This window comes from Conger conger, chromosome 6 (genome assembly GCF_963514075.1).
Source record: "Conger conger chromosome 6, fConCon1.1, whole genome shotgun sequence".
Lineage (NCBI taxonomy): Eukaryota > Metazoa > Chordata > Actinopteri > Anguilliformes > Congridae > Conger > Conger conger.
In genome coordinates, this window is record NC_083765.1 from 12,305,066 (window position 1) to 12,330,260 (window position 25,195).

At 40.0% G+C, this 25,195-nt stretch overlaps 2 protein-coding genes across 3 annotated transcripts; one reads left to right on the forward strand and one right to left on the reverse strand.

Moving 5' to 3' along the window:
• Positions 1-5,434: 5,434 nt before the first annotated feature.
• On the forward strand, positions 5,435-13,918 carry tnnt3b (troponin T type 3b (skeletal, fast); the record flags this gene model as incomplete). The annotated part of the gene is made up of 10 exons (XM_061245239.1): positions 5,435-5,681; positions 8,462-8,480; positions 8,701-8,746; positions 8,875-8,991; positions 9,093-9,170; positions 9,267-9,380; positions 9,571-9,680; positions 9,772-9,862; positions 11,340-11,380; positions 13,594-13,918. Coding segments are annotated over 10 exons (900 nt in total), but the record flags the coding sequence as incomplete, so codon positions are not given.
• Positions 13,919-16,410: 2,492 nt separating this feature from the next.
• On the reverse strand, positions 16,411-18,629 carry LOC133130643 (myoblast determination protein 1 homolog 2-like). Of its 2 annotated transcripts, none has more exons than XM_061245358.1 (3): positions 17,889-18,629; positions 17,547-17,625; positions 16,411-17,296 (listed from the first exon to the last, which is right to left on the reverse strand). In XM_061245358.1, exons 1-3 carry the CDS (start codon positions 18,396-18,398, stop codon positions 17,061-17,063), a joined length of 825 nt encoding a protein of 274 aa, XP_061101342.1. In that variant the 5' UTR covers positions 18,399-18,629; the 3' UTR covers positions 16,411-17,060. The 2 variants fall into 2 exon arrangements, with proteins under 2 accessions (XP_061101342.1, XP_061101341.1); XM_061245357.1 differs by having other exon boundaries at positions 17,541-17,625.
• Positions 18,630-25,195: the final 6,566 nt, after the last annotated feature.

A 25,195-nucleotide genomic window follows, 5' to 3' on the forward strand; every position in this document is an offset into this window, starting at 1 on the left:
CTATTTGCCGGAAGCCTTTGAGGTGGGTGTGTCCTGGGTTATCAAGGGTTTTATAAGTCTAGTGAGGCTGTGTGAAAACTTACATAAACCATTGATTTACTACCAGTGCAGGTCATAGGATGGCCTCAACAGTAAGCATCTTAGGATATAATTTGATTTATATGAGCCATGAACAAACAGCATACCCACCTCCTCCTTTTCACGGTGAACTGTTTTAACTTTCCCCAACATGAAAACATGAGATAAAAAACATTGTCATTATACCTTTTTATGATGCATACATCAGTGGGAGAAACTGTAGCCATAAGTCTTGGTTAAATGTTTTGACTGAAAGCTGTCCCAAATCCCTTCGGCCCTGGGGTCTAATTGGAAGACTGATCTTTACTTGTCCTGCAGGATGTATGCCCCCTACTCCCTTGTTCACTGATGTATTTCTGCTTGGGTAGTGATGACAAATATAGCAACAGGGCATCTTAGCTACACCTCTCCAAACTTGTGCCTCCCAACACTCCCCATTAACCTTTCTATCTCCTTTTTCAGTGTGAGGTGTAACAAGCTGTTGACCCCAACCCCACCCAGCCCCCGAGACCATCTCAGCCAATAAGAGACCTCAGGAGATCAAATATCACTATAACAGAAAGACTTAATCGTTCCGGGAAGTCTTCAGAACCTTACAGCCAGTCTCCGTCAACAGGGAGCTCACTCCTTTCAGCTTTTCTGAGGTAAGAGAAAGATGAAGAGAAAACGAGATAGAGAAGGAGAGATTTTAGGAAATTTGAGGCCAGATGTTTCCCCCTACCCCCCATGACAAGTGGAAGATACATGTGCACATCTTTTTTATGCACTTTTCTCACTGTAGCTTTAAAGCGGAGGCTGGTCTGTCGTGTCTTTGCCCAGGATGTGATGGCCTGGTTGTGCAATAGGAAATTTGCTGGACGCTAACTTATCATTGTATAAGAACACAAATGAGAGACTATTGGTTGAGTGATGCAGGCAGAATTGGTTCCCTATGGCATTGCTGGTGATGAGAAGAAAGTAATTTAGCCTTGATGGAGGACAAAATAAGTTGTTGGAAATATAGTTTGTACAAGGAAAACATTGTAGTGCTTCAAAATGTGAACTTTTGCTGCATGTTTATGAATTCTGAATGTGATTTTAAAGAAATAATGCAGATCCTTTTTGTATTCCATAGCCACATAGAAACAGTTTCTGTTCCATTAGCTGTTGGATATGCTATTGACCATGAGTATGAATGGGTCTTTGTGTGTGTGTGCGTGTGTGTGTGTACTGATTGTCTGAAACTACCGGGGAATGCTGTGAGCTCTCTAACCAACAATGGTGGATAAACCAAATGGAATCGCTTGGATTGGATGTTACCATGTCACCGATTGCAACATGCATTTTCACTGTCAGATCTCCTGGGCAGCCTGGTTGGTCAGTGTATTTGAAGCCTGGGATTTACAAATCTGTTCCTCAAAATTGTCACAGTTCTTCCACGTTGTACCAATGCTGGCAATGTCAATCCCGGCTTAGCAGACAGCAGCTGATAATGCAATCACGGCATCACAAAGACTGAGAGCAGGGAGACACGCACAGTGCTCACAGGCAATTATTACCTTGCTTACGCTGTATGATGCAACAAAGCAGAGGACTGAGGAACGGGGTCCACCAAGCTCTGATGAGAGGAGCAGTTCCCCTTACAGCTCCAGAAAGACCCACCTAATGTCTCAGTCAAGAAAAGCTAGAGCAGTGGGATCATTATTATAAAGGCATAAACTACATACAAGTCAAGCTTTTTTACAACCACCAACCTGCGTCAACGGAGATCATATTTATACCTTTCAACAATAATAATAATAAATTATCAAGCAAACTCCATAGTATAACATACTACAAAATTGGAATTGTAGTTTCTGTTCATTGTCATAATTGTTTTGTGATGTTTTATTTATACATTTATACTCAAAGCATCCACACAATATTAGGGGTACACATAATAATGCATATTTTAGAAAGTGGTTTATCTGTCTGCTCCCATGTAGTCCCGTTTTTGCCTGTCTTTTCGGTGCAAGTCATTGCCAGATATGGAAAGGGAATGGGGATTATGAATGCTATTCCAGCAGAAAGAACAGGAGCTGACTCTGAGAAATATGATCAGGGACTAATTCTGAAGGACATCTACAGCTGTTGGTGTTGGAATACTCCTGAGTCTGAGTGTGCTATATTTCTATGTGAAATTCATTTCAAAAGTGCAGTCAAAGATTTATACGTGACTGTATGCAACTGAAATATATTATTTTCATTTTCCTTGAGTACCAAAGGTACAGCTTTGTTAGCAGCATAATTAAAAACAATACACAATTCAATTTAGTTGGCTAAATGTGATATATTTTCATAAGAACACAGATAATAGCTTAACTGCATTACTGAGGTTCGGGGTTGAGGGGTAATACAAGCTATTCTCTGGCAATCAGGGATATTCAGGACATTAAAAAGTTGTACCTAGGGCTATAGCCTATGTTTAAAAATTGAATTTTCACAGCTGAGTTGGTTGAGGGAAATGACTGAGAAAGTTGACTTTTTGTCATTTAAAAAACATTCTAAAATAGAGATTCTGATCACTTAACGGCTGAAATTCTGATCACTTAACGGCAGGTATAAGCAGATAATGTTGCCCTTAAATGAAGACCTTTATTACTGTGAGATAGCAAATACATTTGATGTCATCGCAGAGTCATTGCTACTGCAGATGCTTTGGAAACAGGTGCACAACAACTTAGGTTTGAAAGACAAGGGTCAAAGAGTGTTCAGTTGCACTGCCTCAGAAAGGGTGTGATACTCCAAGAGGAGGCTAGTGGGCTCAATCATGCTATTTAACAACTTGTAGGAATCTATTGCAGTTTCTTAGTAGGAAGTGCTCACCTATCAGGTTATCTTTGGAATAGGGAGGAGACTGTTTTTTGGTTAGCAGTACCACAGCTATAAATGTAGTAGACTACTTAGCGTGCAGCTCCCAGCTGTATTTCTAAAAGTACCCTTCTTCTCTTCCTCAACGCTTTCTAGGTGCAAAGTCCACTGCCACCATGTCTGAGACTGAGGAAGTGTAAGTATATATCTTTAAATAATCTTAATTTCCTTTTTATATAAATATAGTTTCCCCCTTGGGGAACAAATTTGTCAACCAATGCACAGTGTTTCTTGTGGTCATAGTTTAGAGATGGAGGTAAGGAGACACAAGTGGTCTTTAAAGAAGTTTCTATTCCTGGAGACCATAATTCTTGTCTGTCTTTACGACTTGGCAAATAGTTGTCTTGTCTTGTCACGTAGGCTATGCATCTAATTATATAATATATCATTTTGGAGTCTGCCATCAACCACATTTTTAAGCTGATCATAACTATTTTATTTATCTTTTTCTTTTCAGTGTGGCAGGTAGGTGACCTTTTAATATTTCTCAATCAAAGTCTTCAAAAAACAAAAACAAAAAAAAACTCCATGTTCAATTTTACAATCGATCATAGATTAATAACTATCTAAAACTATTGCATGTTTCTCAGATTATTGCAGTAATAATCCTCTGAGTTACAGTAGGCTACCAGGTCTCTCCGAAGTGGTCAATAGTAAACTGAACTTGACCTTAAAATTGTACAAATTACTTAGTTAATTCATACTTTTTTTCTGAAAATGATTTGTGGAATATTCGAGGTGCTGGGATTATTTCCCTGCTAGCCGCAGCCCTGCCTGAAGGCCTGGTTTAGATGCTGTCCTCCCAGGCTATGTGCAGTCCTCACAGAATGGGAACAGGACCCATAGCGTGCATGTGATACCCAGTCCCAAGTGTTTGGCCCTGATGCTCTGAAATAGCAATATGATATCTGGAATATAATATGAGCGTTGAAAGACCTAGCTTTTTAACTCTGCACTATTTATTCAATATCATTTCACTAGCTCTTTTATATGATCAGGATATGTTTGCACATCTAGTGTTTGCACATAGACTTGTTTCAATTTTAATTGTAATGAATCATTGCTTTTTTTTTTTAAGTTGAAGGGGAAGTTGAAGGGGAAGGTAAAAAAAGAAAACCTCTGAGAGTTCAAACTGTTTTCCAGTCTGTTTCCCAGTCTGTATTGATACTAATTTGTCAACTTTGTTCACCCTTAAGTCTCAGTGTGTTTGACGATGATGCCTGCTTTGTCTCGCCAGCTCTCGGGCATGTCAGCTGAAAAATCCTCCATCACACTGTTTTTCTATTGTTCCTGCTTTGTGAAAACAGGAATACCCATTGTGTTTGTTTGAAGACATGTGTGAAGACACATGCTGCCTGTGACCTTAATATTTTAAGGCGTGATGTGATCCATCTCCCACGTGTCCATTTGGGCTGAATATTTACATGTTGCTTAAGTGTTTGCTGAGTGGTGTGGTCCTCTTCGGTCAACCTCGCATCATCTGTGCACCATAATACCCATGCTTTCAACCCTAAAAGTCATGACCTTAGTTAGAAAACCCATTCGCTCCCTGCTTCTCCTGTATATCAACATAACTACATAAGATAATAACGCCGCAGTCTGGAGATTTATGCAGTGATCATCCAACATTCTATTTCCCTGACTTCTGATTCTGCCTTCTGCTCATTGAAAAAATATGTCACACTTTACAATAAGGGTATATGAATTGAAATTAGCTAATGTAGTAATTAATTGATGTTAAATACATAAATTAAACATGAAATTAGTTAATGTATTTGTATGCTACTAATGTATTAGTTACATTAATATTTATACATGAACCAAACATAGTATAAACTTATAATTAGTTAACCATTCACACACACACGCACACACACGCACACACACACACACACACAATTTTTTAGCTTTTCATTCCAATTTGAATTGCCATTAAATAATGTTGTTGTTAACATGACTGAATGATGTACAAATAGGCCTACATAAGAAAGCAGATTAACTTCTCAGTAGTTAGTTAGTTAACTACATTAGTTAATGTCAATTCATGTAAACTTATTGTAAAGTGTTAGCAAAAAATATGCTTACTGCACATTAACTTTTAACATGAACTCTTTTAATGACTGTCAAACACAAGCCAGTTAAGGGTGATATCTTGGTAACTTTAGTGTGTAAATTATTACATTTTGTGATAAGACTGCCATGATTTTTACCCCTGATATCCATGTATTTTCTTTTGGATTATGATATATTTCAACCTGGGTATGTGGGGAAAGTCTCCCTCTGCATTACTGCCCTCTTTTCTCTGTCCTCACTGCTTGCTGTATTCTCCACCATTAAACTGTCCTCATGGTCTCTTTCACTGCCCCCCCCCATTTTCTCATAACAGAAACAGCAATGTCCAATTTATGTGCTAACATTGCCTCTCTCTCTCTCTCTCTCTCTCTCTCTCTCTCTGTGGCATTTATGACGCTCCATAGAGGTAGCAGAGGAAGAAGTAGAGGTAGAGGTAGCCCCAGAGGTGGCACCCGAGGCAGAGGCAGAGGCAGAGGCCGCACCAGAACCTGAGCCTGAACCTGAGGCAGAACCAGAACCAGAACCCGAGCCGGAGCCTGAGCCAGAGCCTGTGGCAGAGCCTGAACCAGAACCGGAACCAGAACCAGAACCAGAAGCAGAGCCTGAACCAGAGCCAGAGCCAGAGCCGGTGGAAGAGGAAGGTATGTGGCACGGGTATTCACTCCCAGGTCAGCAGTGTACTCCGCCTGTCACAGTCCAGACAGGTTGACTCATCTCCAGCCCTCATACCTGTAGCTTTCTCTAAATCAGCGCTACCACTGGAGGTACCTCCTCTTCACAAACGGCCACTATGAAGGAACAGCCTAGACTCGGGTATCAGTGTGTTGCTGGCTATACCGTGTATATGCCGACCCCCTCTGCCCGCTCTCCCTCCTCCCCTCCACAGAGTGCTTCAGCCACTGGTCACAGCTTGCATCCGTGATGTGATTTTGATGCGCTCCCTGGAGACTCTGTGGAGGAGACTCGTACTGCGGCCAGCCTTGCTCTCATTGTGAATGAGCTGTCCAGGCCCTCCCACCTTTATGCCACATGCAACCTGAAAAATATGTTGCCGTTGTATGACCAAAGTTATCGCAATCTTTCTAGCATGGCCAAGCCAAGTGAAAGTGTCAATGTTCATAATTGTGGGAGGTTTCATAACATCAATGGGTTATCCATTGAGCCCTGGTGTTATTAAAGGCAGTACAGTGTCTTCTAATTAACTGTTTTATCTGCCTATTGTGTTGTGTTGGTAATTCTCAAAGGGACAAAAAACAGGAATTTGTTTTCAGTGAAGCAACAATAAATAAAAAAATCAATCTCTGGTCACACAAACCAAGGTATTTAGTGGCACATCATTTTTGTCAAAAGGCAACCAAAAGTTGTAAGAGAATTACTGATTGGGCTTAAAAATGGTTTAAGTATAAAAAGCCAGCTGTCTGAACAGAGTGTATGTAAGAACCTGTGTACATTGCTGTGTATCAGCTAAAATTTAATGACATTTTAACATTGCCCACCTTTCTCTTGCTCATTTACACTCATATGGGCATTACTGATTGGGCATTAACTTACCCAATGGTGTGGCCAGACCATGTTTTTGTCCTCTTTGAGTTACAAAACTCAACAAACACTTTTTCATGTTGGTACAAAAATATATTGAAAAAGTCACTGCCCTGTTGAAAAAGCAGCTCAAGCTAGGTTTTGAAACAGCTGTTAGCTGGTCATTTCAATCTGGTCATAGCTGGATTTTACAGCAGGGTGCTTTTCTGGAGGTTCATATTGGGGTGTAATATGATCATTAGCTTACACTTCTGCAGTATGTTTTTGGCTTGAAAATTATATTGAGGTTTTCCTTTGAAAGCAAAAAAAAGTAACAAATAAAGATTATAAAACACCCCAATTTGGGCCAATGCTCAGCCATGCTGTGCCTGGAAAGGGAATCTGAAGTTCTGCCACATCGCCATGAATGTGAATAATGATGTCTGTCTGTTCTGCTTTTGCTTTCAACGCTTGCTGCATGCAGAGGCCTATGAAGAGGAAGGTATGTTGCTACAATTTCTCATCTGCATTTGTGATTGGTAGGGCTGCAGCATTAGCTGTCACAGGGATTGGAGGTTTCACTATTTTGAGAGGATGGCAGCACTGTTGCTGTCTCAGAGGAGGAGAAAACTCTGCCATTTTGCCTGACATCAAAATGAAAAACCTCCGTACAGAATAAAGAGAAATACGTGACCCAGTTGTCCCACATCTGCCAATGAAGACATTACAAAATGGAGAGAATGTGAATGCTGACCTATGTTTCACTGTGCAGTGAGCCGTATGCTGACCTGTGTTTCACTGAGCAGTGAGCCGTATGCTGACCTATGTTTCACTGAGCAGTGAGCCGTATGCTGACCTGTGTTCCACTGTGCAGTGAGCCGTATGCTGACCTATGTTTCACTGAGCAGTGAGCTGTATGCTGACCTATGTTTCACTGAGCAGTGAGCCGTATGCTGACCTGTGTTCCACTGTGCAGTGAGCCATATGCTGACCTGTGTTTCACTGTGCAGTGAGCCGTATGCTGACCTGTGTTTCACTGTGCAGTGAGCCGTATGCTGACCTATGTTTCACTGTGCAGTGAGCCATATGCTGACCTATGTTTCACTGCGCAGTGAAACAGTGCCACAGCTCATCATTGCTTTGCTTTTCTCTTCCGCATGACATGCCAAACCAGAGGAAGAACAAGACGGTAGTTTGCGTTTCCTTTGACAAAAACACTTTGTGGTGTTTCGGGTGCTGTCTTGCTTGTGTTTCTGCAGTGTGAGGGTCAAGCCAAAAGTTTATTTATTTAGCTATTTATAAAAATAGATATATAAATATTATTTTTTTTTAAGAATTTGTCATCGACATCTGTTTTGTGATCCTTTTGAATTTATTTATCTATCTATTTATTTACTTATTTTTAGTTATTTATTCATGTATTTGTTTAAGTGGAGTAAACTTACTGTGGATAGTGGCATTTTGGCTTGTGTACAGAACCCTGATTGTATCTGTAACTTCTCCTAATCTGTTCTCTGAGAAGAATAGTGTGGACCCCACGAGAAGTGGATAATTACTGCTTATCTAATGAACATCTATGAATGTGTCCTGTGTGTAATCTTCTTAAAGTTTATACATTTGGATTTTTCTTGAGTACTACCACTAACATGTAATAACAATAATTTTATATCACAGGTACAACTTGGAATCGTGCTACTTGCTGTGTTTCAAAGCATAATTTGAATTCTAATTATTATTTGAATAAAATAAATCACTAAATAAACTCAACATTTTCAACAATTAAACTAAAACCTGCATTTGATGTCGCCTGAAAGCTTCAAGTGTCTTAATATGCTTTCAGTATGTGGATTTCTAACCCTGTAACAATTCCCTGTCCCCTTTTTATTTTCCTCTCACTCAACAGAGGAGAAGCCAAAATTCAAGTGAGTAATCTTTTCAACAGACTCTATTTTGAACTGATGGCAGTTTGAAGTCATATTTATGAATTTGCATATGTGTATGCACATCCCGCAATCACAGAAGTGGTGTTTAGCATTGGCAAACATTTTTCATCGTAAGGCATACATGGATAGAAAATCCGTTTTTTTAAGTGTGGCTAGCATGTAGGGTTTATATGACATGGTATCTTTCAATTCCCCACAGACCCAGTGCACCTAAGATCCCAGAGGGTGAGAAAGTGGACTTTGATGTGAGTAAATCTGTGTTTCATCCACAGCTTTGGTTTGATCTCACAATGTATGGGACAAAGGAGGCCCAGTAGCTGTGAAGGGCATCGCTAACCCTTACCCAATCAGTGATCCTCTCTGCTCCTAACAGGACATCCAGAAGAAGCGTCAGAACAAGGATCTGATTGAGCTGCAGGCACTGATCGATGCTCACTTCGAGCAGAGAAAGAAGGAGGAGGAAGAAATTATCGCCCTCAAAGAAAGAATTGTGAGTGGCCCATTCTTCCCAAATCTGCTTTTCAAGACATGTGGCTCCATCTGGTGGTGTGGTGGTGTAACAGCGTCCCCGTTCTGGGTGTGCTCCTGCAGGAGAAGCGCCGGGCAGAGAGGTCAGAGCAGCAGAGGATCCGTGCTGAGAAGGATAAAGAGCGCCAGGCGAGACGTGAGGTTCGTGTCGGAGAACCACACAACCCTCCTTCGCACTCACAGTGCTCCTTCTTACCTGTTTGGTGTTGATGGACTTTGTTGAAATTGCTTCCACAGGAAGAAAGGCTGAAGAGGGAGGAGATCGATGCCAAGAAGAGGGCTGATGAGGAAGCCAAGAAGAAGTCAGCCCTGACCAGCATGGGCTCAAACTACAGCAGCTATCTTCAGAAGGTGAACCTCTTACAGTCCGCTCTAATGTCTATTAATAAAGCTACCCGACCCCCCAATAGTTCTGCAGTAGACACTGGAGACAGTGTAGGCCATGTAAAAGTTATTGAGGCAATACATAAAGGCAGATGTAAGCTGTGTGTTAGGTTGCTAGAAGTATGTGACGTCTTTCTCTTTGGCATGGTGAGTGCAGGCTGACCAAAAGAGAGGGAAGAAGCAGACCGAGAGAGAGAAGAAGAAGAAGATCCTGGCTGACAGACGCAAGCCCCTCAACATTGACCACCTAAATGAGGACAAACTGAGGTGAGATTCCCGGAGACCTCTGGCTGAAGGGTCTCCCTGAGAAGTTGTAGGGTGTGTTGTGCTCACAGGCGTCTCCCCTGTTGGGTTCCAGGGAAAAGGCCAAGGAGCTGTGGGACTCGATGCATGGTCTGGAGGCTGAGAAGTTTGACCACATGGAGAAACTGAAGAGACAGAAGTATGAGGTGAGTGCGCCCCCTGCTGCAGACAACTGGATCTTCACTATAACCTATCTGACTGTACTTCTGGGCCAATGATGATAGTTTTCCACCATCTTGTTTAATATAGTCACTCCTTACTGATGTTCTTGACATTTAAAGAAGTTGTCTGGGAAAAATGAATTTTCTGAAGACAGAAGACACCCACCGAGAGTTCCCCACCTAATGAATGAATGACGTTGGTGCAGCAAGTCTGCACCACCAGAGAGATGAGTCTCACGGTAAAGGCAAAAAAAGAAGAATTCTGGCAACAATCAGAGATCAAAAAACCCTATTTTAGTGTGAAATGAATGATCCGTCCGAGAATCAGTTTTAGCTGTGAAAGAAACACCTCAAATTGAACTTTTCCACTCAAGAGCACAGCTGTGTTGAAATAACTGTGTTAGCTAGATTTTATGGAGATTGACCGCTGAGTTTAGAAAACTGAAAGTGCTTTTGTCAGCATTTGGAACAGAAAAGTGGGTCTGCTATCAGTTTCTTCTCTAAAGTGAAGGAAAAGTCCTGATGTCCGCACAACTGTGTGGTTAAAAAGGTATTATGAACACAGCTGTGCTTTGATCTCCTTCAGGTTACAACACTACGTAAAAGAGTGGAGGAGCTGAGTAAATTGTAAGTAAACTGGCACAGAAGCCCAAGGCCAGGGGAGCATGGTCTGCCTGCATGGGTCACTTCAAGGGCAAAGGAGGCAACATCTGATGAGAGGTGAAAGGTCAAACAGTGGAAGATGGAACTGACTGCAGCATCTGTATGCATCAGTGTTTCACCCATCTGAAGATTTTCAGGGCACTCTGAAATTAAGGGTTTCAGTTCTCTTTTTTGATGTTACATTTTTCTATTGGATAGAGTCAATGAGCAGTGGTTCAGTGATACGCCCTCTCTTTGGTGTCTGCATCAGACTATAGGACCTTTTTGCCCTCAGACACTTAGCCTCCACAGGTAAGTGATTTGGTCATTCTAAGGGTCAAAGCAAAGGACTTCACTCTTTTGGCATTCAGTCGGCCAAAATCCCTGGGTCTCCTGTTACATGGGAACATCTCTGTCCCCTTTCTTCAACTGTTGATGGGATGGAAACACAGGCCAAACACACCCTACCAGGGCTTCTCACAGAACATATGTTTACAACTATATTTTATGGATTAAAATGTATTATACTGCTATGTAGTCTTAAGGAGAAATCACAGACTGTGACATAATCTGTCAAAAGAAGGCACACACATTTTTTATGAGAACTAGCCTTTTCAGCCAATCTGGACTAATCATTTTACCTATGTATAGTTTGAGATCAATGAGAGAGCATAAAGGGTGTGTTTTAGCCTTTGTTTCCAGGCCTGGCTCCACAGACAGCCCCCTTTGGAGGGAGAGGTACTTTCGCAGGTGAGGGTCGGGATTCCAGCAGGTAATGTGCTGTGCTCCTTTCAAACCTGAGCTCCTGTGTTGTTCACAGGTCATCTCTCTCAGAAACCGCATTGATGAGCTTCAGAAACAGTAAGTCAATCAACCATCTGTCCTAGCCAGATAGCAGCATGGGAATCTGGTGCATTTCCTGTCCAGAGAGAAAGGCCCTGAGCCTCTTCTTGATAAATTCATTTTTCATCATTTAAAGTAACATATAGTGTTTTAAAGACAAGCTGAAATCAAAATTCACCTTTTCCTCAATTTAGTCAATTCTTCATAACCATACGAACACATCTTAAGGTATATTTTTGAAAAGGTTCTAAAATTGTAATATGGAATTACATTACATTATCCATCCACCAATCAAATGTACTTTAATTTTCCATTCCCCTCCAATCAATATCCTTTTCACACAGTGGCACGCATCCTCATTTCACGCCCCCTTGTCATTTCATGCCAGTCAATTCCCGCTGTGAAAAAAAATTCTCCCAAAAGATCTGAGTTTCACAAATGTATACGTCCGTCATATCGCGGAAGCCAGGGCTTCCATTTCAGCTTGTCTTTCTATGGAAAATGTAACTGATGTCCATATCCATATACACTTACACATGGCATTAACATGGGTGCTCTGGGTGTGAACAGCTTCACTGGGCCTTACAAAAATGTTATAATCAGCCGGCCATTTTACTATAGGATTCTGTGAGATTCACAGAAGTCTTATAGAACATTTTTGTAAAGGGGTAATGCCGTGTAAACATGCAAATACATAATTTTAACTATACTTGACCCCTCAAGTGCTGCTTATCCTAACAAGAAAGGACTTTAAATGCAGGATGAACGGTCCTCATCCAAGCTGTAAATGTGCTATTTACACTGTAAAGTCACAGATACCTAACACGTTTACATCACATTCTCATCATGTGATGCAACGGCAAGAAACTATGGTCTATCTGCTCTATGTTGTGATGTCTTGTGATCTTGCACACACCTTTCAAAGGCAAAGAAATATACAAGAACAAAATTGATTTGAATAGCTTTGCTGCACAATGTGATGCTCTTGCACATACCATAAATAGTATCCTTATCACATCCAAACATGTACAATACTCATACAGCTCAGTACTAAAACCAGTAAGTATTCCATCTCAATTTGGTCATTTTTTTAATCATTAAAGTGCATATTGTGTTGGCAGAACTTTCTGTAAACTCTGTAAGCAATTTTGTTCAACATAAACCAGCCTCAGTGTTGGTGTTCATAATTGTTGTTTATGTGGCCATTTGTCTTTGTGTGTGCACTTTCAAAGGTGCACTCAAGGCCCAATAGACAACAAGCGTTGTGTAGACACATTTTTTTCTCCAAAGAGACAAATATTGCATGAATCTCCATTGCGCCAGGCCTGGATCTATGGCTGTTTATTTATATGTTGATGATAAAATATAACGGTAAGTGATGCTTTGTGTGTGGCATGTGGAACCAGCATGTCTTCTCTTATCACCTTCGCTTACTGTCTTTCATTAAGTCTACTATCGGCTTAATTGGGTTTCTCTGACTGAAGTCTGTACAGACCTTCAGTAGAGAAAGCAATGAGCATAACTGCATGTATAATGTTATGATGTACAGTGGCAAATCAGTAGTGGTGATAATTATTTGTACAAAGCACATGAAATAGTGTCTGTATGCTCTCCAGAATCAGCAATGCTCCAAGACAGCTCATTTTCATAAAAGATAATACATCAACACCTGTCAATCTCCCTCCTTCATTAGCTTTGTAGGAGAATAACCAGGGTAACTGGATGTCTAGTATGTCCGACATAGAGCGTAACCATGACAGCCATTTCAAATGTAGTACAATGATATGTCCCGCCATTTGGAATCCAGTCCTGGTGATTACAGTTCTGACCAGCCATGTCCTGTTGGGTGGCATGTAATTAGCTATAGTATTAACCAGTGAGGAAGTGCTACAGTTGGCAAGGCATCCCCTGCCTTATCACACACTAGTGAATGCTGGTCAGATGGAAGCCGGCCGTCTACCCACAGTAGTTACGCAAGAACATTAGTCTGTCAATGCATGTACTGGATATGCTGTAGCAATGGCTTTGCGACAGAGATTAAGATGAACAGACGTGAAAATGACATATATTATCTGAAACTACCTTTGAGTGACAGCAGGAGGTGCTCATAACTTTGATAGTCTGATATTGGTCCCACGAAATTAAGAGAGCAGAGAAGCAGGCGCGGCGAGAGCCAGCGGCGCAGGCAGCGGGTCTCACCTGCGTGTGTTTGCATGCTTGCCGTATTACAGCAGCAAGAAGGGAGCCGCTGCCCGTCGCAGAAAGTAAGCAGCGGGCTGAAGAGGCCTCAGCCCCAGTGTGGCCCCATCCTGAAACTCGGAGCGTGGACCACTTCCATACGGGACAATGGGCCCTCGCAGCAGCTTCGACTAAGACTGGAACCATGGCACGCAAACGTCTCACACTTCTGGGCGTCTTTCCGTCTAATTGGTGTTATTGTGTAAAGTCCACTTTAACAGCTATTAGCAGTTGTCATAGAAATAGCCGCAATTGTGCCTTCTCACGCTGGACTGATGTTTGGTTCTCATTATTTTTGTAAATAAAGTGTGACTCTTCTGCCTTGTCTTCTGATCAGTTATTGTTCAAATTTCAATAAATGTACTTCTTACGAATGCACTTTAAAGTCCCTGTATTCCTGTGTTAAGTAGCAAAATACAAATCACATTCACAGACCTCTTTAATCACCTTTTTCCAAGGTTAGACTGAGCCAGTAAATATTATGAAGATAAAGCTTACGTTGTCACTTTAATACGGATATATTGATACACTTTTAGCATACATCGTCGAGAGTTTTGGAGGAACCAGCCTGCTCACTAAGGTGGAGTCTGATTTTGACTTGTGAATGTTTATCATGCTTTTAGGAGGGAGATCTTTTGTTCTGTGAATTTTCCCCTACAACATGACTGTTAAATTTATGATTTAGATTCTCGTACTACTCTGGGTTGTCACGATGAATGCGATGGTGGATAAATCATGGTCATTCGTGTCTTAGAAAACTCATGTGACTGGATATACGGTCAATACCAAAATAACAAAAAAATAAAAATACGCTTTCATGATTTTACTTGATTCATGGAAGCCTAGTCGTAAAGAAGAAAAACAGCAAACTTGTCCTTTGCAAAAACACGTCTACGAGTATTCCGTTTGTCAATACTTCAACTTTCCACGAGAGGGTGTTGCTGATCCAATAAACTGCTGTTGCCAACTTTCTGGACAGAAATAACATTTGGAAGGTAACACGTAAGGTTTGTGTTGTCTTTCTACTCTGGTATAACCGATTCCAACTCGTGGTCCTTACAAAATCACCAGATTAAATTCAGCCAATGAACATCCAAAAATACTGGATACCAAAGCATATATCTGTGCAAAGATAGATTTTAACTGCTTTCTATAAATTAAGAATTGATATTCTAGATTAAGAATACAGTCAGAGTATAATAACAATAATATATATGTATAATATAGCCGGCATAATAATGCCTACATACAAACCCATTAAATACGTGTCATTGGTCATTGGTGTAATTTCTTACATCCAGAACCCTATCATATACATGGAAATATAGCCTGGAAAAGTATGAAAGTCTATTTTGACCATTTTATGGTTGCATTTTGATTCATTTTGAACTAATCATGAGCTGTAAAACAATATCATTTAAAAATGTTCAGTAAATTTGTCGTTTCTCCAAAGTGCAATAACAAGGATAGCTGACACCATACTGCAGATTATTGCTCAGCCTGTTTGACTTTGTAAAAAGACTTAGGCTACATATGAAGTCATATTAACGGAAAAGCGCTAATTTACCAGCGGATGCTTGTGTGAACACAAATTAAATTTACATCAACGCCCGCTAATATACCCTAACAATGTAGCCAGGATTCGAACAAACTTGAAATGTTTTGTGTGTTTTTTTTTTTTTTGGTGTTTAGAAATGAATAGAAACACGTATAGGCTACATTACATGAATTTGATTGCATGAATGAAGTAAAATGTCCAGTGTTCATTCAACCAGAGTACATGCGGTCCTACCATGTGCACTCTGTAATTTAACGCTGAATATCTATAATAATAATAATAATAATAATAATAATAATAATAATAATAATAATAATAATAATAATAATAACAATAAAGTTCCCATAGTACAATAGACTACATGCATACGAATTCAGCCCTGATTCATACATGATTTTTCGATCAGCGAGACGTTCTCTAGGTTCATAGAAGGTTGTGGGAAAATTAGCCAGTGTCCAAATGAAGCATACCAGAACCTTTGCCATTTGCTGGGCTAAAAATAAATAAGAAATCATTTTAATAGGTCATATGACTTTCACCTCATCTCAGGCATTTCCTGATAATTATGATGGTACGTAGAATACCGTGTGTAATACACGAGGAACAATATTTCTGTAAACCGGGACCCCTATAAATAAAAGCATGAATTAACTGATCTTTCACTTGAAGCTTTTTAAAATTGTATGTGATTGATATATTTTTAAGAATAAAGCTAAATTATGAAAATACAGAATTCAATATTTTTTTAATCACTGTAGGCTATATTCAAATTCCTAGCCTGCTCACTAAGCATTTCCATATTTTTAATTTGGATAAATCACAAAAGATCATTCATATATTCAAAATATTTGTGTTGAATAAATACTGTAATACAATAATATACACGTTAATATTTGTTTCTCAAATTATAAGACACAATTTATAAATTCGAAATAAGATCTATATGAAAATGGAGTATAAAATGTAATTGTTTAAATTAATTGTTTTCACGCTTTTGCTTCAAATTAAATATACTTAATTTTTTTCTGTTCAAATCATTTTGTGCAATTTCAATTCCAAAGCATAACAAATGAATGGCATTTGAATGACAAGTATATGAGTCAGCCATTTAAAATGGATGTCGCCACTTATGATTATTATTATTATTATTATTATTATTATTATTATTATTATTATTATGTTTTGTTGTCATTCGTCTAATGATTGAAGTATCCACTTGTCAAGCATGAACAGCAATGACACACAATTTTATATAAATAGCCACATTGGTTTCTTTATTAAAACGTTAACATTCACTCAGTTTTAAAGATATATAAATATAAAGTTAAACATCTGACACAACAAACCAAGCGTCTCTATCAACAAGCAACATTAAATACTTAAACATTTTGTCTGATTTTTAAGCAGCCCTCATTTACAAATGTACAAAAATGGTCCTCGTTTTCTAGATTAGATTTGTTTGGCTTTTTCTCCTTAACAACCACAATTAGGATATACTGAACAAAGTGTAAGGCGCATAAATAATGCTTTTTTTTTTTTGGTTTTCGTACTTTGCATTTGGAAACCCGTGTCAAACCAGGTCAAATAGCATGCTACCGGTCACCCAAAGTTGCTATAATTATGAAACACAGAAATACATGACAACATAAATAACATAGATCTATACATTTTACACGTCTTGTGCTAGACAAGTTAAATGGCTTGAATCGGGATACTTTGCCTTTAAGGAATTGGAAACCGTTCTATTGTTGGAAAAAATATGGAAAACTCGCAGTTTCTCCATTTTAGTCAGCAACGTTGTAACCCAGTTCATGTTTCCTTTTTCATTTTAAAGAAATATATCTGCATTCAAGAATGTTTAGTTAGTTCGAGGGTCTTCTTTTTGTGAACCACCAGGACACTTCATAACACCTGATAGATGGGATTTGGATCATGAGGGGGTTGGGAACAATTGGTCGGGGACGGGACAGTTGCTCCCGGGTCGCTCATGGATCCGTCGAGAGGAGAGCAGGGGCTGCCATCGGAACCCTCCTGGATTTGTACTGTGGCGCAGGTGGAGGTGTCTGTCGAAATTCGCTCCACGATGCTGGACAGACAATCCAGGCTGGAAATGATTGAACTCTTGTTACTTCTGGAATCTGAGGAAAGAAAATAAATACATAAATGAATTAACAAATGAACTGTAATTTCCACCAGTTTTTCTCACACGGTTTTGAATTACTTCCATGTGCCGTGTGTCAAGTGTCATTAAGTAATGTCAGGTTGTTAATTGTAACGGCTGAGCATTTTACACCAGTAGTAAAATGTGGAAAAGACTGAAGCGTGTCGTTCGTTTGGTGCCTATACATTAGATAAGCTGCTACAGTTAAGATCTTCATTCACACTTACCATTTGGCGTTTCGTTAACGTAGGCGCTGCCATAGCTCTCCCTTCTCCTTGATGTGCATGTTGGGCCATTAAAGTCCATCTAAAAAAAAATACACGCTGGTTATTTTCCGTCAACACCAAGTTTGCTTCATGTTCTGTTTTTAAAACTACGATTAATAAACGAATACACATTACAGAGGTTATTCCAGTGAATATGCTATGCAGAAATATATGCCCAATAAGTATGGGCCCTTAATTTCAGATGATGTAACTATCAAAAACAATCAACGAATAGAGGCACATGTTGGCCCTGAAATACTGAGTGCATGTTCAGATACCTGCTTATTTATGTAATCTACTCACCATTCCATCTGAGCAATTGGACCGTGGACTGGACGCGTCAGAGTCTCCGCTGTAGTGCTCCAGCACCGGGTAGTAGTTCTCGTCCTGCCCTCTAAGCAGAGACTGTAGGGACTCGATGTAGCTGATGGCATTTCTGAGAATCTCCACTTTGGGCAGCCTCTGGTTGGGGTTCGTGGACGTGCACCGTTTCAGGGTTTCAAAAGCGTCGTTGACTTTGCTAAGCCGCCTCCTCTCCCGCATAGTGGCTGCTTTCCGGCGGTCTGCGTTGGTGGTTTTCCTTTTGCATGCTTTGCACGCCCAGAGGAGACACCTACCCGCTTGGTGGTGTCCGCTCGGAGCGCGGATGTGTTCATCTTCGTTGTGATGGTGATCATCCGTCTTCAGTAGGCCCACGTGAACCAACCTTGGGTCCAAGTCCTCGAAGAAGTGCATGTCACTTGTGTTGAAGCAAGGGTCATCGTAAAAGTCGTCTGCGGAGGTGATTGGAAAAGGGATATCCGACAGCTCCATCGCTTTTTGTCTCCAACTCCAGATATAAACCTGTATCTGACGTGGTATCTTTTGTCTGTCTCTTTTTGATTTGTAAGTTGTGATGGCTCACCCTAATTACTGCACATATGTTACTCTTTTAACTAAAAGTTTCTGGCAAAATAGCCATAGAATGGTCCGTTTTATCCCAGATGGATGACTCGTCAAAATTAACTCTGATTGTTTGCTATTGAGTCCAGCTTCGAATGTACCATTTCGGTATCTATTGCAGTTGTAATATTTGGGATGTATATATGTTAGCTCCCGGCTCGGGGGCGTGTTTTCGGCTTCGGAGAGTTCTCCCGCTTATCCAATGGAGACACAGAGCGTGAGCAGGGAGGGGTCTAATCTCACGTCATGCTGTGAGCAATTTCACGGAACTTTAAATGACCATCATCAAAACTTTCATAGCAAGTTAAGATAAGAACGAAGCGTTTAAGTTAAGTTTAGTCATACTAATCAATGAAAATGTATAAAATGGGTACCAACATCCTATTATGACCAGACAGAAAGTCAAAGCAATGTGGTTTGTAAGCTATGGTGAAGATTATAGTTTAAACTCTTGGAGGCCAAATCAGTAAAAACAGTGTGATCAAAAAAAAAAGAAAAGAAAAAAAAGACGGATATGGATACAATGTCATAATGTTATCTAATTAAACACAGAATATTTTACAGCGACTGTCATATCATTAATAACATGTTATTGAACATGATTTGATATAGTTACTATAATTGATATTTTGGCTGTTTGTAAGCTGTTTTGATTTTACTTAAGAGTGTCAAATACATGACATATTATCGTAACGTTTTTATTTATATAGCCGATACATACATTAACCCCCCATAAAACAAATAGCCAAATCCCTTTTGGAAAAATACAGGCAAAACACCACAAATATGAAGTCAACAAACTTCTGAAAACACGACTATAGAATTAATTTAAACCAAAAAAGTGCAGCTGTATGACGTTGTTGGTTTTATAACATTTTTATAACATAGGGTACTGCTTAATAATGCATACAGGGTCATGATATTTCCGTTTAAATATATACGGTATAATGAGGTATTATTTATACCTTACCTTATAATAAGGACTATTTCAATGCTAAAATCGGCCTACATGGATCACGTGAATTTCCACGTGAATAAATAATAAACGTTTATTTGCATAATAAAGCCGTTTCGTCAATTACATTTGTCCATTTATCTCGTCCTTTGTAAAAACATGTAATTCACATTCACAAGGTAGCACTAAACGGTGACGAACACAATGCATATGTATCTTTGACGTGATACAATTATGTAATCTTTAATATCATTGACTTCATCTATGCCGACGAGAGATGGAAACCTAATTATGAAACGAAAGATGGCGATATTGAGTTAAAATAGCCCACTTGCAAATCCTCCCGAAAAGCCAAAACGCTCCCAAAGCCAAGCACATATATGCAATTTTAAATGTTTAAATGTTTGTAATTTTGAAATATATATTGTTACTTAGTTACTTTAAAGTGTATTTACTTTAAATCAGCTGTTATATAGCACGTATAGTCCCGATTGGACTCATATATAGTTTCTCTGTTAGAGTTGAATTAACGGTGGATAACATGTTACCTTCTAGGTTAAGTATCAGTGCAGTAATATGCAACAAAATGTTAAAATAACATTTGAAAGTCGTCAATGTACTCCAATAAGAAGTAAATCAATTTTACCAAACATTTGAACAGATGATATTCCAGGTAATCATGGAATTATTTTCAATACAGAAGTTTCAACCAAGGAGACAAAACAATTAGGCTATACAAACCAAAAATGCGTTTGCCTTAGTATCTTGTATTTAATGTAACATTCTTGATTAGTATTATTTTCTATAAGCCATACTTTCAAAGAAACATCAAATTTAGGTTTTAATATTAGGACATTAAACCTTTGTGGGACGGAGACGACCTGCGCAAAATAAAACGTGATTAATTCACAGTGAAAAGGGTAAAATAAATAGATACATGTAAATCCATAATAAAACAAGAATACCCATTAATATATTATTATTATTATTATTATTATTATTATTATTATTATTATTATTATTATTATTATTATCCAAAGGACCATTGTTTTAATGAGGGGCAGCTGGAAGCACATAGAACCACAGACCACTGGACTGGTGTATACTTTCACAAGCACTCGAGCAATGCTTCTCACAACACCTTTCTAGGATTGACACTTGTGATTTCAGACCTCAGAACTAATAGTAAAAACAAAACACAAAATGTAAGCAGCAGTTCCTTCACAACTAAGACGCTGCCATTTTACGCAGACAAGGTAGGAAGTTATGTGTTTTGTGAACATGTGGACATTAGTTCTAAATGTCTGCATTTATATACCCCCGTTATCAATGTCGCTGTACAACTGATGCTTCTCAATTCACACGCACCGACGGTGATTGGCCGCCATGCAAGGCACCAACCAGCAATTGGGGGTTGCTCAGGGACACTTCGATACATAGAAAATCAGAAGTGGTCATCATGGCAGTGCACTGCAAATTTATTATATTAATTGATATACATTTGCAGGGTACCGACCAATTATGAACTGGATTCATTTGAGGGACTGGGAATAAAGTAATTATCTTATATGTGACAGCCATCTAAATGCAAAATTGACAAACCTTTATGCACATTGCTAAAATCCTATGTCCTAGTCCTAAACACAAGTGTGGCTACAATATAAACATAATTAAAAATATGCTCCCCCCCAGTCTGTGAATGTAACCACACACCCCTGCATTATGGCATGGAATGAAAAGCCCCCCAAACCTCAAGGTCCCCTGCCTCTCTGGTCCGGCTGCCCACTTTGTGTTTACCACGTTTGCAAGTGCTTAGATGTCAAATTGTCTTTCACAAAACTACATTGAGTTTCTGGGTGAAATGTTTCACTAAAAATGCTGAATGAGTTTTTTTGTTAATATTATCAAACTTGAAGATGATATGTCTTAAAATCCATGTGTACATACTGTACATGCAAAGATTGAATAAGATATGAATGTGTAAGGATTACTTGTTTAACACAAATGCTAATTATTTCTTAATTTGTTTACATCTATTATATATTACTATTAAAATGATAAATTGTTGCAAAACATTAATCGTCAGACCAAGTTTATAAATGTGGTGCTTCCATAATTTGTGCCATTACATGTATGTATATATGTATGAAAGTATGTTTGCATGTATGTATGTATGTATGTACAGTATCTATGTACGTATGATGTATGTGAATGTTTGCATGGATGCATGTTACTTATGCATACATGTATTAATGGATAACAAGGTGTCCCAAATCACTGTTGATGGATCTATTGCAGTGCTTTATGATTGATTTAACAGGACTAATAAAAAGAGAAGAGTGCAGCAGTAAATAGCACGTTGAACATCTGGTTCTGCAATTAATGCACTGTCCTTCCGTTCTTACATTAATCTCCCCAATTTTCCGGAACTCAGAGGTAATGTACACCCTGACAGGCGTTAGAGTCCAGATCCCGCTAAATCCCGGCTTTATATTTACCCCGCGCATACTTCCCTCTCACGTTCAAGTCCATTCAGGAGGTCAGCTCCCTCTACTCCTCTTGCTCTCTCCCTCTTTTGTTTTGGTGGTATGTTGGAAATGAGATGGCATATGAAAATCTAAAAGATCCACGATCAGTTTTCATCAGGCAAAAGCAAGAAAAAAAAAAAATCTCTCTGTAAAAATGGACACAAAATATTTGTTTCCATAAATACATATTTAATAATAAGAAATCTGCACTCTTGAGGAAGCTTTGGAAAATGCACCATATATTTAAAGTTGTATGTGTTATGGAGAAGAACAGACTCATAAAGTATTGTATTTTAGAGGTAACTGGAGACTGAGTGAGACTCAGATTATGTTTTTGCATCTGTCTGGCAGAGTGCAGGGCAGGTCGGGGGTTTGGCGAGTCTGGTGAGCCAGCTCAGGTCACATCTGTGATGCATCCTCTGCGCCTTAGCCATGCTACATGGGGCATCTTTAACCCTATAAACCCCACCCAACCAGCTCTGTCTGCTCCCTGCTCCCTGGGTCCTAACCATGTCTCTTCACCTGTCACTAATGGTCACACTGATAATAAAGACTTGTTTATTGCAGGTACTGACACTGCAGCAATACATTATATGTAGACCACCCACATTCCCCACTTATTACACGTCAATAACTGCAGCTCACTCCCAGCCTATTAACATGAATACATTTATGTGAAAAGTGAGAAGAAAGTCCTGCAGATTACATGTACAAGTGCCTGCTTATGTGCTCATGTTCAGTACATCGGAACATGATAAAGACAGGGGACCTCCATGTCTCCACATGTTCTTGTTATATTTCAGTAAAGGACATCTGCATGTCCATCATTATGCATCAAATTGTTTGCATTGCAGGCATATTTCAGTCGAGCATGATACCCATCAGGATTCTACTATATACTGTATAGGGCATTTTAGTACCTCACTAGACTACACAGGAGATGCATGGGAAAGCTGAATTCTTCATTCTTAAATTTAATTCTTAAACTGAATTTAATATATCCTAATTTGCAGTGGGCCTAATTTGCAATGTTTACAAAAGTAGAGCAACAAAGCACTTTGTACAGTATGTCAGGGCAAAAGTTGTTTGTGAAATTTTCCAGGTTCAACAAAGCCTTTCTGTGCTCTCTGTTCACATAGATACTGGATACGCCAGCACAAATACAACATGTGGAGTTCTCCCACATCACACATGGATATCAGAGTTCTGATGCCTTGTGAGGCTGTTGAACATGCCTCACTCCGGTATCCCAACGGGAATGCCACACTCCGATATCCCAATGGGAATGCCACACTCCGATATCCCAACGGGAATGCCTCACTTCGGTATCCCAACGGGAATGCCACACTCCAATATCCCAATGGGAATGCCTCACTCCGGTATCCCAGTGGGAATGCCACACTCCGATATCCCAACGGGAATGCCACACTCCGATATCCCAACGGGAATGCCACACTCCGGTATCCCAACGGGAATGCCACACTCCGATATCCCAACGGGAATGCCACACTCCGATATCCCGACGGGAATGCCACACTCCGATATCCCGACGGGAATGCCACACTCCGATATCCCAACGGGAATGCCACACTCCGATATCCCAACGGGAATGCCACACTCCGATATCCCAACGGGAATGCCACACTCCAATATCCCAACGGGAATGCCACACTTCGATATCCCAATGGGAATGCCACACTCCGATATCCCAACGGGAATGCCACACTCCGATATCCCGACGGGAATGCCACACTCCGATATCCCAACGGGAATGCCACAGGCAGCCGCTGCACACGCCAGGCGAGGACATCACAGGTCACGCATGGCATGTGAAGCTCTTCTACCACGTCGTACCCCGCGTAGAGAGCAATGACCTACAGAACCAGAGCACTGCTAGTCTTGGCTGCATATGCGGGTATAGAGATCGGTGACTTACAGCCCAGAGTACTGCTAGTCTTGGCTGCATTTGCGGGTATAGAGATCGGCGACTAACAGAACCAGAGTACTGCTCGCCTTGGCTGCATATGCGGGTATAGAGATCGGTGACTTACAGTCCAGAGTACTGTTAGTCTTGACTGCATTTGCGGGTATAGAGATCGGTGACTAACAGAACCAGAGTACTGCTCGCCTTGGCTGCATATGCGGGTATAGAGATCGGTGACTTACAGTCCAGAGTACTGCTAGTCTTGGCTGCATATGCGGGTATAGAGATCGGTGACTAACAGAACCAGAGTACTGCTCGCCTTGGCTGCATATGCTGGTATAGAGATCGGTGACTAACAGAACCAGAGTACTGCTAGTCTTGGCTGCATCACTGGGGCTCAGTGTTCCCCACCAGAAGAACTCTCAGGTTTCCATGGTGACCATGGCATTTCTGTTCTCTCTGTCCAAGATGACAGACAGGAGGGGCTGAGGGCTGCTGGGGGGCCACTGCTGTCTGGTGGGGCCCAAAGCAGTATACCATGCCCAGGCTTGAGTGGGGGTCAACAGAACCTGCACCCCAACATGACCCAAAGGCCCTGGGGGCATCGAGGCAATTACCCCGACAGGACGGTGTGTCAGAAATTAATTTATGTGCAAGTACCTGTGTATTCAGCACACTTATATGTCACATTTCAAAGCAGAAGGCTGACTTTCAGTGGTGGATTGATGATCACAGACATCAATAACAATCAAATTACCCATCTCTACCTCACAGTATATAATCAAATAACCATAATGTAAATTATTTTAAAAAATGAACTCATTACAAAGACTGCAGTTCATTCACTGCAATGTGATAATTATAAAATGCAATGCTAAATGAGTTCCACAAGCAAGTCCAGTCAACAGAACTCTTCAGAATAATTTGTCAGTTTGTATTTCAGAAAAGAACAATCAACATGCCCTTTTGTCAGTAAAAAATTAGGGGGAAAAAAATTCCAGCCTAAAAGGCTTTCGTATGTCCACAGCCATTTTAAGTATTTTATTTTGGTGTTGTATTAAAAAATACAAGAATTCATTATGTGATCATTATAATCAGTAAAGTAAATCATATGTTTATGAAATGTAAATGTGCACAAGAGAAAAAAAGGTTAAAATGACTTACCTTATCTTAAACGCACGCACGCACACATGCACACACACGCAACACACACATGCACACACACACACACACAACACACAAGCATGCACAAACACACACG